This window comes from Lolium perenne, chromosome 7 (assembly GCF_019359855.2).
Source record: "Lolium perenne isolate Kyuss_39 chromosome 7, Kyuss_2.0, whole genome shotgun sequence".
Lineage (NCBI taxonomy): Eukaryota > Viridiplantae > Streptophyta > Magnoliopsida > Poales > Poaceae > Lolium > Lolium perenne.
In genome coordinates, this window is record NC_067250.2 from 5,267,230 (window position 1) to 5,282,986 (window position 15,757).

The 15,757-nt window shown below is 48.1% G+C and overlaps 1 protein-coding gene across 1 annotated transcript; it reads right to left on the minus strand.

Annotated features, from left to right (window-relative positions):
- Nucleotides 1–7,456: 7,456 nt before the first annotated feature.
- LOC127311605 (6-phosphogluconate dehydrogenase, decarboxylating 1) lies at nt 7,457–10,416 on the minus strand. The gene is made up of 2 exons (XM_051342049.2): nt 10,257–10,416; nt 7,457–9,162 (listed from the first exon to the last, which is right to left on the minus strand). The coding sequence occupies exon 2, from the start codon at nt 9,150–9,152 to the stop codon at nt 7,713–7,715; it is 1,440 nt and encodes a 479-aa protein (XP_051198009.1). The 5' UTR covers nt 9,153–9,162; nt 10,257–10,416; the 3' UTR covers nt 7,457–7,712.
- Between the last annotated feature and the right edge of the window lie 5,341 nt (nt 10,417–15,757).

Below are 15,757 nucleotides of genomic sequence, written 5' to 3' on the forward strand. Positions count from 1 at the left end.
CTTCTTACCTTGTGGAGCTCTTTCCGTGTGCCATTCAGAGTAGTTGATCATCATATTATCAAGAAGCTTTGTTGCTTCACCAAGAGTGATGGACATAAAGGTACCTCCAGCAGCTGAATCCAATAAATTCCGTGAAGAAAAATTTAGTCCTGCATAGAAGGTTTGGATGATCATCCAAGGAGTCCCGCCATGGGTTGGGCAATTTTTAACCAGAGATTTCATTCTCTCCCAAGCTTGAGCAACATGTTCAGTATCTAATTGTTTAAAATTCATTATGCTACTCCTCAAAGATATAATTTTAGCAGGGGGATAATATCTACCAATAAAAGCATCCTTGCATTTAGTCCATGAATCGATACTATTCTTAGGCAGAGATAGCAACCAATCTTTAGCTCTTCCTCTTAATGAGAAAGGGAACAATTTTAGTTTAATAATATCACCATCTACATCTTTATATTTTTGCATTTCACATAGTTCAACAAAATTATTAAGATGGGCAGCAGCATCATCAGAACTAACACCAGAAAATTGCTCTCGCATAACAAGATTCACTAAAGCAGGTTTAATTTCAAAGAATTCTGCTGTAGTAGCAGGTGGAGCAATAGGTGTGCATAAGAAATCATTATTATTTGTGGTTGTGAAGTCACACAACTTAGTGTTTTCAGCGTTGGCCATTTTAGCAACAGTAAATAAAGCAAACTAGATAAAGTAAATGCAAGTAAACTAATTTTTTTTGTGTTTTTGATATAGCAAACAAGATAACAAGTAAAGTAAAACTAGCAACTAATTTTTTTGTATTTTGATTTAGTGCAGCAAACAAAGTAGTAAATAAAACTAAGCAAGACAAAAACAAAGTAAAGAGATTGAGAAGTGGAGACTCCCCTTGCAGCGTGTCTTGATCTCCCGCAACGGCGCGAGAAAATATGCTTGATGGCGTGTATTTCACACGTTCGTTGGGCAACCCCAAGAGGAAGGTATGATGCGCACAGCAGCAAGTTTTCCCTCAGAAAGAAACCAAGGTTTATCGAACCAGGAGGAGCCAAGAAGCACGTTGAAGGTTGATGGCGGCGGGATGTAGTGCGGCGCAACACCAGAGATTCCGGCGCCAACGTGGAACCTGCACAACACAACCAAAGTACTTTGCCCCAACGAAACAAAGTGAGGTTGTCAATCTCACCGGCTTGCTGTAACAAAGGATTAACCGTATTGTGTGGAAGATGATTGTTTGCAAAACAGAGAACAAGATTGCAAGAGATTGTATTTCAAGAAAGAGAATTGGACCGGGGTCCACGGTTCACTAGAGGTGTCTCTCCCATAAGACGAACAAAGATGTTGGGTGAACAAATTACAGTTGGGCAATTGACAAATAAAGAGAGCATGACCATGCACATACATATCATGATGAGTATAGTGAGATTTAATTGGGCATTACGACAAAGTACATAGACCGTCATCCAACTGCATCTATGCCTAAAAAGTCCACCTTCAAAGTTATCATCCGAACCCCTCCAGGTATTAAGTTGCTAACAACAGAGACAATTGCATTAAGTATTGCGCGTAATGTAACTAGTGACTACATCCTTGAACGTAGCACTAATGTTTTATCCCTAGTGGCAACAGCACATCCATAACCTTAGTGGTTCTTGTCACTCCTCCAGATTCACAGAGGCATGAACCCACTATCGAGCATAAATACTCCCTCTTGGAGTTACTAGCATCAACTTGGCCAGAGCATCTACTAATAATGGAGAGCATGCAAGATCATAAACAACACATAAGCATAGCTTTGATAATCAACATAACAAGTATTCTCTATTCATCGGATCCCAACAAACGCAACATATAGAATTACAGATAGATGATCTTGATCATGTTAGGCAGCTCACAAGATCCGACAATGATAGCACAATGGGGAGAAGACAACCATCTAGCTACTGCTATGGACCCATAGTCCAGGGGTAGACTACTCACACATCACACCGGAGGCGACCATGGCGGCGTAGAGTCCTCCGGGAGATGATTCCCCTCTCCGCAGGGTGCCGGAGGCGATCTCCTGGATCCCCCGAGATGGGATCGGCGGCGGCGGCGTCTCTGGAAGGTTTTTCGTATCGTGGTTCTCGATGCGGGGTTTCGTCACGGAGACTTTTTATAGGCGAAAGGGCAGGTCAAGAGGCGGCACGGGGGCCCCACACCACAGGGCCGCGCGGCCAAGGGGGGGGGGCCGCGCCGCCCTAGGGTGTGGCCCCTCCGTGGCCCCTCTTCGTCTCTCCTTCGGACTTCTGGAAGCTTCGTGAGAAAATAGGCCCCTGGGCTTTGATTTCGTCCAATTCCGAGAATATTTCCTTACTAGGATTTCTGAAACCAAAAACAGCAGAAAACAGCAACTGGCACTTCGGCATCTTGTTAATAGGTTAGTTCCAGAAAATGCACGAATATGACATAAAGTGTGCATAAAACATGTAGATAACATCAATAATGTGGCATGGAACATAAGAAATTATCGATACGTCGGAGACGTATCACCTACCCATCACACCTACAACAATAGCACCACTTACCCACTAGACCCACAAATCCGAACCCCACATGTGGAATTACCCACCTTTCATGGTGAAAATCCACGTGCCTAGCTGCTGGAAACAGAGGACATCTTCAAGCTGGTGGGAATCAATGGAGAAGCTCGTGTTCGATGGGGCATTGCACATATTCGTGGTCAGGCCAAGATATGGTTGAGCAGTTCAGGAATGGACCTGCAGGGGATGTCTTGGGCAGAATTGGGTAAGGCTCTCATCGAGCGTTTTCCTGATACAGTGACAGTGGATCCTATGGAACAGCTACATCACTTGAGGCAACGCACAACAGTGGACAACTACATCAACTCCTATGAATCATGGATGCAGGTCATGAAACGAGGCCGAGTTTACCTACCCACGGATTTCTTTGTGGAGAGGTTCATCAGCGGATTAAGTGAAAGCATCAGACATTTGGTGCAATGCCAGCAACCGGTCTCTCTAATGTCGGCATATTACATGGCAAGGCAGTATGGAAAGAATCACAATGCCAACATGGCAGGGACCAGAAGGGCACAACCAGCAGTACCAGCTCCACCCTTACTAGGCAAAAATGCAGCTGGTCAAGAACAGCAAAATCGCAATGGACAGCCAAGAGATAATCCAATCAGGAATGCTAGGCCAAGAATTCCTCGACAGTGCTGGTATTGTCCAGACAATTATGCTCTTGGGCACAGATGCCCGGGTATGCAACGTGCTATCAACATGTTGATATTGCAGGAGCATCCAGAGGAACAAGAAGAAGAGGTTCAGCAGTTGCTACTGGATGCTGTCCAAGAGGAACAAGAGCCAATACTGCCAGCACATGCAGCACAACAAGCGCATGAAGAACTCCCTGTCGACGATAATGTTCACTTGATGCAAATATCAGCAGCAGCTTACCATGGCGCAACAGATGAGTCCACCATTTCTCTGTTGATTCAGATAAAAGGAGTCCCAGCAGTCGCCTTAGCAGATACTGGCAACACCAACACGTTCCTTGATAAACAATTTGTCATGGATCATGACATAGACGTTACACCAGCTCCTCCTCGACGTGTCAAAGTGGCTGGAGGTGGCATCTTGGCCTCTGATAGCATTGCCTACAATCATCAGTTCTTCATACAAGGCATACCCTTCACAGCTGATTTTCGTGTGTTGCAACTGGGAGGATCTGATGCCATCCTAGGGGTCAATTGGTTTAAACTGCATAACCCAGTTACAATTGATTTCATTGGACGCACCCTCTCATTGGAATCTGCTGGACAAGTTCACACATTTAACGACCACTTGGTGCCCATGGATGATCCGATGATATCAGCAATGGAGTGTAAGCAGCTATTGAAAGATGAAGCCACAGCTTTTGTCCTGTACAGCATCGACGATGTGAGAAAGACTCTGACACAACTGGAAAAAAAAAACCAGTCAAGAAGAATTTCAACATGTCTTGCAAGCATTTGCAGAGGTTTTTGATGAACCACATGGTTTACCTCCTCACAGATCAGCTGACCATGAGATTCCTCTGTTACCAGGATCAAAACCTCCCAACATCAGACCCTATCGGATGTCTTACAATCAAAAGAACACAATTGAGAAAACAATTGCTCAATTGTTAAAAAATGGAGAGATTCAGCCTAGCACCAGTCCTTTTTCCTCTCCATTGATCTTGGTGCGCAAAAAGGATAAGAGCTGGCGTCTCTGTGTTGATTTCAGGGGTCTGAATGATCTAACAGTCAAGAACAAATTCCCTATTCCTGTGATTGAAGACCTGCTTGATGAGCTACATGGAGCCACCATTTTTTCCAAAATTGATCTCAGATCAGGTTACCAGATAAGGATGAAAGAGGAAGATGTCCACAAAACTGGGTTTTCTACTCATTTAGGTCACTACGAGTATCTAGTGATGCCATTTGGGTTGAGTAATGTCCCAGCCACCTTTCAGCAGCTCATGAACCAAATATTTGCCAAATTCCTCAGAAAATTTGTCCTCGTTTTCTTCGACGACATACTTGTCTACAGTTCTAGTAAAGAACAGCACCAGCTCCATTTGAAAGCAGTGTTGCAAGTCCTGAAGGATAATCAGCTCAAAGCAAAACTGGAAAAGTGTACATTTGGTCAGCCGTCAGTTGAATATCTAGGCCACATTATATCTGGCCAAGGAGTGGCGACAGACCCAGCCAAAATAAAAGATATTGTGGAATGGAAAACTCCAAAAACATTGAAGAAGTTGCGTGGTTTTCTAGGGTTGACAGGGTATTACCGCCGGTTTATCCAAGGTTACTCCACTATTTGTCAGCCATTATACCATGCACTCAAGAAGGACAATTTTCAGTGGGGACAACAACAAGAGGAAGCATTTCAGAAGCTAAAAACAATCATGTCAACTCCACCAATGCTGAAACTCCCTGACTTCACCATTCCATTTGTGTTGGAGACAGATGCATGCAAATCTGGCTTGGGTGCAGTATCGATGCAAGAGGGACGACCAATAGCATTTTTCAGCCAATGCTTGGGTCCGAAAACAGATGCAATGTCTGTGTATGAAAAAGAAGCATTAGCTGTATTACATGCTCTCAAAAAATGGAGACACTACTTCCTGGGAAATCAAGTGATCATAAAGACAGATCAGCAAGCTTTGAAGTATGTGGGCAAGCAGAGATTAGTGGACGGTGTGCAACACAAATTACTCCTGAAACTGCTGGAATTCGATTACAAAATTGAATACAAGAAAGGGAAAGAGAACACAGTGGCTGATGCCCTATCAAGGCAATTCCAGGATGATCAGATGGAGCATCAAAACAACAATCCCATTTCAGCCTGTAACCAAACGTCACTGATCATTCCCAAATGGCTCACAGAGGTACAAGACTCATATGTGAGTGACACTGACTGCACCAAATTATTACAAGAGCTGACAATTGATGGGGCTAGCAACAAACACTTCACCTTGCAATCAGGCATCTTGTGTTTCAAGGGCAAGATTTACATTGGCAGCTCCACCAAGCTCAGAGACAAGGTATTTGACACATTTCACTCCTCGGCATTTGGGGGTCACTCAGGCATCAAGGCAACACTGCATCGCATACAACAATCCTTTTATTGGCCCAAGCTCAAGAACTATGTGACTGAAAAAGTGGCTATATGTCCCATATGCCAAATAGCAAAAACGGAAAGACTGCCCTATCCTGGTCTTCTGCAACCACTGCCGATCCCAAAGCAAAAATGGGCTGATATCAGCATGGATTTCATCTCAGGCCTGCCTAAATCCAGAGGAAAAACGTGATATTGGTGGTGGTTGATCGCCTCACTAAATATGCACATTTTCTTCCCCTGGTACACCCGTACACAGTGCAAACAGTGGCTGATTTGTTCTCAAAACATATCATCAAGCTTCATGGCCCTCCTTCCAGCATTGTCAGTGACAGGGACCCTGTGTTTACAAGTCATATGTGGAAACAAATTCTTTCCTCCTACAACACCAAGCTTCACTACAGCACAGCTTACCATCCTGAAACAGATGGCCAAACTGAGCGAGTAAATCAGTGCCTGGAACAATATTTGAGGTGCATGGCCCTCCAGGAACCGAAAAAGTGGTGTGATTGGTTACACTCGGCTGAGTGGTGGTACAATTGCTCATTTCACTCAGCTATACAGATGTCTCCTTTCCAAGCATTATATGAGTATCCTCCTCCGGCAAATTCCAGTCCCATTTGAGCAACAGCAAGCATCAGCTATTGACCAGCAAGAAAAGGAAAGCATGGTGACAATCCTTCAGCAAAACTTGACAAAAGCACAGCTCCGCATGAAGAAATATGCCGATGCCAACAGAATTGAGAGACAGTTCGAAGTGGGTGACCTGGTTTATCTGAAAATGAAATCTTACAGGGAGACTGCTCTGGGAATGCAAAATCCTCCCAAATTGTCACCCAAATGGTATGAACCATTTAAGGTGCTGCACAAGGTTGGTCAAGTCTCTTATCAGCTTCAGCTCCCAGCAAACTGTAAACTACACGATGTATTCCATGTTAGCCAACTGAAGAAACACAAGGGAGAACACGCAGTCCCCAATCCAATTCTACCAATGGTCACCAACGACGGCAAGGTAAAGACTGTTCCCATTGTTGTGCTCCAAAGACGCATCGTACCTCGCTCGACTGGTGAATATGATGTGGCAATACCACAATGGTTAATACACTGGGATACTATGACAAGTGCCGAAGCTACTTGGGAGGATGCGGAGTTCATACAAAAGGCATATCCAGGTTTTCAGCCCTGAAGTCTGAGCTCAGGAGGGGGGTCTTGTCAGGCTCCGTCAGTTGGCAAGATAACAGCAACCGCATGATGGCTAGTCCACGGCTAGGATCTCTGGAACCTGTTAGTGTTGTGATTCTGTAGTTTAGCTTAATTAAGTCACTGTTAAGCGCTGTAATGACTTTTGCTTGGCCTGCTTCGGTATATAAGGAGCAGGAGGGGTGGCTGGGAGGACCAAGCAATAATCAAATATTTATTTTTATCGTTCATGTCCTTTCTTGTTCAACACTCGACGGCTCTAGCGCCGCGGCGCTCACTTCTCCCCCTCCTCCTCCGATCATCGTCAAGGGCATCCACCGCCGGACCCTGACACATGCTACGTACTGACATGTCAATTTCAAAGAAATCTTAATAAAACTTTGGTCTCCATACCTACTCAAAAGTCTGAACGCATAAGGTGGGTAGCCACCTCTTCCAAACAAGAAGGAATTGTCAAAACTCAAAAATACCCATAGACGGACAGAAAGCAGCAGAAATTTCATATTTGTGTGAATCATATATGATGCGTCATACAAATGGGCATTACTTCTACTAACAAATCAGTAGTGGGGAAAACAGGATCGTTGCCCTTGCCACTCGAACACAACTAAAATACAGGCAGGTGAAATTGCATATTATTATTCAATACTAAACTCAGAATTATGAGATCCGACAAATAACAATGGTTTCCCTCCAGGCTTGATTACATGAAACTACGAAAGGTGGTGGAAGGAATACTGGACCTCCGTATCGAAATTAAATACAGAACTTATTACTCATAAAATTAAACAGCAGTTCCTCCTCTACGGGAAAAGGACCCATAACTGGACACCAAAGATACCGAGAAGACTGAAACCATGCCAGAGCCGTCACTCAGATCTTGGAGTTTGCAATCTTGTACCACTCGGTGTGGAAGGAGCCCGGCATGTCGACCCTCTCGTAGGTGTGAGCACCAAAGTAGTCCCTCTGTGCCTGCACCAGGTTCGCAGGCAGCCTGTCCCTCCGGTAGGAGTCGAAGTAGGCCAGACTCGCGGACATGCCCGGGGTACTGACGCCGTTGTTGATGGCGAGGCAGACGACCCTCCTCCAGGCAGCTTGCCTGTCCATGATCTCCTGTGCGAACTCAGGGTCTATGAGGAGGTTGGCGAGCTCGGCGTTCCTGTCATAGGCCTTCTTGATGCGGTCCAGGAAGCTGGCACGGATGATGCACCCGCCCTTCCAGATCCTGGCTAGCTCGCCGAGGTTGAGGCCCCATCCTTTCTCCGTGCTCTTGGCCTTGATGATGTTCATGCCCTGGGCGTAGCTGCAGATCTTGGAGGCATAGAGGGCCTTCCTCACGTCCTCGATCAGCTGCGCCTTGTCAACAGGTACGTCACTGGTGTAGTCACCTTGGAAGATCTTGGATGCTGCGACCCGCTCATCCTTCAACCCGCTGAGGAACCTGGAATCCAAGGAGGCCTCGATGGTAGGAGCGGCCACAGAGAGCTCAGCAGCCTGCTGCACTGTCCACTTCCCGGTTCCCTTCATCCCAGTCTTGTCCAGGACCTTGTCAACCAAGTAGCCTTCACCCTTGTCATCCTTGATGCTGAATATATCGGCAGTGATCTCGACCAAGAAACTGAGGAGCTCACCCTTGTTCCACTCGGCGAAAACCTGCTGCAGCTCACTGTTTGTGAGCTTACCAACAGACTTGAGAACATCATATGCCTCAGCAATCAACTGCATATCACCGTACTCGATTCCATTGTGAACCATCTTGACAAAGTTTCCAGAGCCACCCTTCCCGATGTACGTGACACAGGGGCCACTGTCCGGGACTTGAGCAGACACCTTGAGAAGAATATCCTCAATGTACTGGTATGCCTCAACTGAGCCTCCGGGCATCATGGAGGGGCCATGACGGGCACCCTCCTCTCCTCCAGAAACACCCATCCCAAGGTAGAGGAGCCCACGCTCCTCCATCTCCTTCTCCCTCCTCTCAGTGTTCTCATACCACTCATTTCCTCCATCAATGATGCAGTCACCCTGCTCCAAGTGCGCTGCGAGTGTTGCAATGGTCTGGTCGACCGGTGCGCCGGCCTTGACAAGCATGATGACCACACGCGGCTTCTGAATGGAGTTCACGAAGGACGCAGGGTCATGGAAACCATACAGAGGAAGGTTTCCCTCTATCTTGGCACGCTGAACAGTCTCGTCGACCTTGGAGGTCGTCCTGTTGTAGACGGAGATGGGGAACCCTTTCTCTGCAATGTTGAGGGCCAGGTTCTGCCCCATGACGGCGAGGCCAGCAAGACCAATTCTCGTGAGAGCCATCTCGTAGTAGCTGAAAAGAAATGGAACCAACACGTCATGTATGGTACAATGAATATCACATAATGTATGCATATCTGATTGCAAAAGTCAAAGGCCTATATAAACCCACTGATCCTCGTGAAGTAAGAGCAAGAGAAGGCGGCATTCTCGGAATGGGTACAAATGGTAATGTATTATTCTGAGAAAAAAAAATTGATGTACTGGTATAAAGCAGCGGCACGGCAGACACTAAAATATGTGATTCTAAGATGACCAATCTTTTCTACGATATGGAAGATGCCATAAGTAACTACATCCGTAACCGATTGCATGCTCTGTATTGTATGGTCTACAGAAGTATAGCTAGGCAGGAAATCACAGCAGACAAGAACAACAACAACAACAATATATGTCTTAGCAATTTGCATAGACTGACTACTATGACAAGCAACATGAGATGCTGCAAACGAATCTACACCGTCTTGTCTGTCGGGTTGACCATGACTCGGAGAAGACAAACCACACGCTCAGCTTGCTATGATTCGGGAGCATACTGCAACCGCGCTGCCACAAGGCGTCAGACAGCACTAGGAGTACAGGTTTCACCCACCGACTGCACAACGCAGAACAGGCTCCTCGGCCTAGAACTACGCAGGCCCCCCAGGGGGGGCATAATTAAAGTAGAGCAAACCAACAGCTGGTCAGGTGTTTGTTTCCCTGCCTGCTAGTACTGCTAGCCAATTCAGTCGACACGCGCGCAGGGTGTCGAAAAAGCTCGGCGCCAGACGGTTCTCGCTAGCTACTCTGTCTGCAGATTGGCTAGTTCCCGCCAGCCGCCAGCCGCCAGCAGCAACTGGACGTTCCCAGCGGATCTGAACCCCCGAACCCACCGAAAGAAGGGATTTTCACGGTTACCCGGCTACCGTCATCTCATCTAGCAACTTAATCGAACAGGGAAAATCCGCGCACGGCGACGGCCATAGATAGACCGCTCGCCGGCCCATCCCGGCCGGTCGCCGAGCGCGCGAGCGCTAGCTAGGCGGAGGCCGATCGGGATCATGGCCGGAAGCAGGAAGAATGAATCTGGCGACAGGGGAGTAGAGGAGATCGGAGGAGGAGACCCACCTGCCCGCCCGCCTTGGATCTGCTCTGCGTCGTCGAAGGAAGCCGGCGATGTGGTGGTGGTGCGTGCGTGCTGCGTCGACCACCTACCAGAGGAGAGGCGTGGTTAAATAGCTCGTCACCGATCCAATTTCCCGATTTCTTTTCGCACCCCGGCGCCGACGCGTGGGGCCCGTTCTGACGGCTTTGTTCTTCTTCGCCGCCGGGACTGGGTGGGTGGGTGTGCGGGTTCGGTAGGCGGGCCCCGCCGCGCAGTAGGCTAGCAGAAAAATAGCCACGGGCGTACTTTTTTTTTGGGTTGGCCTACGATCCATGCCGCCAGCGCGACGTCACGTATGCGGCCAAACAGTCGTACAAGCCACACGTGATTTTTTTTGAAGAAGAAGATGTACTGTTCTGCGTTCACCGTTGCGATCAGGGGTGCAAAACGGATTCCCACTTCTTGTTTCAACCATGCATGTTAGAGCACCTCCAGCCCTAGGAGCCAGCCTCGCAAGGATAGTCTAGTCTGGATTTACGCTTTCATCCATCCCTTGGTTTCGCCTAGATTTTGGTTTTCATTTATTCGGCGAGCTCATGTCAACCCCGCCCCCCGGGAAGCGCTCGGGAGTCCAGATGAAACAAAAGCGCGGGAATCGTCGAGGGAAAGCTCCCGCGATTTTCATCGTGCCTGGTGGCCCCGATCTATCGACGAGAGAGGGAGAGATCGTCGTCCTCATCGCATCGGCTTCCGCGCGCGGTAAAAGCCGATCAGTTCTCGCCCGACGCGTAGCTACCACGCGGCAAAATTAATCTCGTCTGCTCCCTCTATTTATCGCGGAGCTACGACGGTTGCTGGCATTCACCACCGCCGTTTCACCTCTCTCCACTCTCCTCGCCGCCGGACTTTCGCGCTTCTGGCGGTTGGCGGCTAAGCGCGGGAGGCGTGCCAATCCCGCCGCCACCGCAAAGCGACGCCATGGACGCGGAGATCGAGGCGGAGCTCGCTACCATGAGCGACAAGCAGCGCGCCGACCCGTAGTACTTCCCGACAATTACGTTGCGTGGTCGGCGTACTTCCGGCAACGCTACGAGCGGGAGCTACCCTCCTACGCCCTCCTCCCCCTCTCGCACGCAACAACGATGCAGGCCGCCGTTGTTGGTGGAGCACGTCGGGCCGCACGCTGAAGGTCGTCCTCGCGCACATCGAGGGCGGCGACTATCCCGTGTTGCAGATGTCGCCGCCGAGGTTGGTGCCCACCTGTTCAGGGTGCCACGACGCATGGCACCGTCGTCCTCGTCATCGGGCTCGGCGTCTCGATCTGCGACGAGGTCGTCTGGAGCAGCATGCGCCCCGTGAAGACGAGTCCATGTCTCCGCCGAGCACCCGAAGACGTAGTATCGGCGCCATCGTCATCCGCGAGAGGTGTGCCTCGACTCCACCACGCAGGCACGTCTGCCTCATCCAACCCAAGCGCGAACAGGGCACCGGCAGGCGGAAGCGCAAGCTGAAGAGGGAGGCCGCAACTGCGACCGACCACGCCGCCGAGGAGGCCGCGATCCTCGAGGCGGTGATGGCAAGGTCGATGAATGACCTCGTCCCAGCCGACAACACCCTGTCCAGGAGTGGGAGAGGGAGGAGGCGAAGCAGCAGCAAGCCAGCAACGGCTGTTGGAGGAGGATGCGTGGCGCCGCGCAGCAGTCATCAACTTCGAGGACAGCGACGATGAATGGTACCAGCCGTCGCCGCCACGCGTCAGCGACCCTGGCCAGGGTTGTAGCCGTTCGAGAGACCCCGGCGAGAGCAACAGCCAGCAGGCGCCAGCCACGCAGCCCAAGTACGACGACCCCGACGACGGCGAGGACGACGGTGGCGACTACACGACATTCTACCGCCATTTCGACATGTAGAACGCCGTGTTTTATGTTTAATTTATATGTTCCCCTAGCCAAATTCAAATTTATTACGAATTCGGTATATATGTACGAACTCACCTATATATGTTAAATATCTCAAAATTTAGGCTACGTTTGAACGAATTTCGCCATGTTCTGTACGAATTCGGTCTATCGAAAAGATTTCCCTGGATTCGCCGCTGGGAAACTGGGCAGCCCCAGGCCGAAATTTACATCCATCCGACCCTAAATATTAGCGCCGGATTTCGGCCTGTGAGCCCAACCACTGGATGTGCTCTTAATCTTCACATTTTTTTTTGGCTCTGATTATACTCGGACTACGGATTGGAACCGGAGCCGGGTGGACCGAGACGGGAAATAGAAATATAGCTGAATAATAGCATTACCTAACCACTCGGCGCCGATGAGTTACGCAGACAGCAACATTTCGTTTGAAAAGGACGATGAACATGCGTCTTACGCATTGATGGCGAACAAATGGGCTTATGAAAAGGAGAGAAAACTAACTATATATTGACTTTTCATTTTGAAGGGAAAGCAAGTTGGCGCTTTGTTTATTACCGGAAACAGAGTTGCATCGTGAATTACAAAAAGGTAAAATAAACTCTCTGTCTTTTACAGCCAACCATGAAGAGAAGAGAGTCTCAGAGTAGATTCGGTAATGTTGAGTCGATCTAGTATGGAAAATTCCTCGCTGTGCGCTCGCCTTTTGCCTGCTTCTGCTTTATTTGTTGTGCTAACTCGTGCGCTACCTGATTCGACTCCCGTGGACAGTGTTGAAATGAAACTTTAGACATTTAACTCCCTTTCACAAAAAAGTTCAGCAAAGATTGCTGAGTATGGACTTAAAAGCTCAATCAATCCATTACAGGACTCGATTAGCTCAAGAGAGTCGGAATCAATAGGTCACGTGTGAACAACCAATTTGCTCAAGAAATTTCATCCCTTTGAGAAGAGTAAGAGCTTCTGCAGTAGTAACATCTGGAACATTAGTTAAAGGACAACAATAGGCTCCAATAATTCCGGGCAAGAATTGCTAGATTAAAAGTATGCAGATGGCGAAAGCCCATACCACCCATTTTCTTGGGAATCACTAGTAGAAAACCTCACATCCATCTAAGCCATTGGTACCGGTTCCCTTACGAACCGGTACCAATGGGGCCATTTGTACCGGTTTGAGGGCTCAGGTGGGCGAGGGGCTTTCGTACCGGTTTGGGAGGGGCTTTCGTACCGGTTCGTGTTAGGAACCGGTACGAAAGGTCTTCGGCCAAAAATCAGACGCGTGGTGGGGCCCGGGCTGGACCTTTGGTACCGGTTCGTAACACGAACCGGTACCAAAGGGTACCCAGCCATATCAAAATCGCCCAGCTCGTCCCGAGCCCCCTGCTGGCTCTCATTTTTCTCTTCTTCCTCACACTCTAAATTTTTCTCCACCTCTCACACACTCCAATAATCTTTATTTTTCTCCACCATTTTAACAAGATTAACGGCATACATCTATCCAAGGGTTAGCAATATCATCCTTCCTTCCGGCGTTCCTAATTTAGCTCAGTTCTTTGGTAGTTTTAACTCGTACTATTTTTGTAGTGCAATCAAGGTGTTCGATGAAATGCCTAAGTTAGTGATTTTATTTTTTTATATGCAATTTGAGCTGAAATTATGGTATGTTTTGTAGGTTTTAATTAGTATCATCCCCGTCCTCACCGCCGTCGATCGCTAGCGTCGTCCCCTAGCCGGCACGGTACCACCTCGGTGAGCCCCTCTTCTTTTTTATAAAAAACAATTAGTTTTATGTGATGAACTTGAATATTAATTAAGTTGGTCACTCATATATCCATGATGTTGTGTACTTAATGATTTTTGATATACATATAAAATGCAGATGAGTCGACAATGGATGTACGGTGACCGGTGCCATCCCGAGTTCATTGCGGCATGCATTATTTTCTCAACGTGGCTGAGGCAAACGAGGCAGTCGAATGGTTTCATGTATTGTCCATGTAGTTCCTGTAAGAATATGAAGGATTACTCTACCTCGAAGACCCTTCACGTCCACCTGCTGGAGAATGGTTTCATGCCCAGCTATAATTGTTGGACCAAGCACGGAGAAAGAGGGGTTATATTGGAAGACAACGAAGAAGAAGAGGATAGTGACAACTATCCCAGCTTATTCACTGAAGACGGTGGTAGTAGAATGGGGGAAGACGAAGCTGAAGAAGAGCTCATTTTCGATGAGCCGATTTTTGATGACCCGGATGACGATTTGGGTCGGGCCATTCTTGATGCGAAGATGAACTGCGGAAATGAAAAGGAGAGGTTGAAGTTGGAGAAAATGTTAGAGGATCACAACAAACTGTTGTACCCAAATTGCGAAAATGGTCGAGAAAAAGCTGGGTACCACGCTAGAATTGCTGCGGTGGAAGGCAGAGAATGGTACTTCCGACAAGGGATTTGAAAAGTTGCTGAAAATAATAAAGAAGATGCTTCCAGGGAGAACGTGTTGCCCTCTAGCACGTACGAAGCAAAGAAGGTTGTCTGCCCTCTAGGATTAGAGGTGCGAGAAGATACATGCATGCATCAATGACTGCATCCTCTACCGCGGGAGTACGAGAATTTGAATGCATGCCCGGTATGTAGTGCATTGAGGTATAAGATCGGGCGAGATGACCCCGGCGATGTTGAGGGTGAGTCCACCCCCAGAAGAGGGTTCTGCGAAGGTGATGTGGTATGCTCCTATAATACCACGGTTGAAATGTTTGTTCCAGAACAAAGAGCATGCCAAGTTGTTGCGATGGCACAAAGAGGACCGTAAGAAAGATGTGATGCTGAGACACCCCGCTGACGGGTCGCAGTGGAGAAAAATCGACAGAGAGTTCAAGTCATTTTCAGATGACGCAAGGAACTTAAGATTTGGTCTAAGTACGGATGGCTTTAATCCTTTCGGGAGCGAGCTCCAGTCATAGCACCGGGCCAGGGACTCTATGTATCTATAACCTTCCTCCTTGGTTGTGCATGAAGCGGAAGTTCATTATGATGCCGGTGCTCATCCAGGGCCCGAAGCAACCCGGCAACGACATTGATGTGTACACGAGGCCATTGGTTGAAGAACTTTTAGAGTTGTGGCGTGACGAAGGTGTACCTGTGTGGGATGAGCACGAACAAAAGGAATTTAACCTACGAGCGTTGTTATTTGTAACCATCAATGATTGGCCTGCTCTTGGTAACATTTCAGGGCGATCAAACAAGGGATACAATGCATGCACACACTGTTTAGGTGAGACTGATAGTAATTATTTGGGAAACAAGAATGTGTACCGGGGCATCGTCGATTTCTTCCAAAACAACATCACGTAAGAAAGAGAGGAAAGCATTTCGGAGGTGAGGCGGATAACCGAACGAAGCCTACCCGCCCTAATGGGGAAGTTATATATGATATGGTCAAGGATTTAAAAGTGATCTTTGGAAAGGGTACCGGCGGACAATCTGCTCCGCATGATGTTGACGGACACGTACCCATGTGGAAGAAGAAGTCGATATTTTGGGAGCTACCCTATCGGAAATTGTTAGAGGTTCACTCGCAATCGACGTGATGCACGTGACGAAAAATC

Excerpts from the sequence above, each read along its gene's own strand:
- LOC127311605 (XM_051342049.2), bottom strand. The coding sequence starts at position 9,152 with ATGGCTCTCACGAGAATTGGTCTTGCTGGCCTCGCCGTCATGGGGCAG.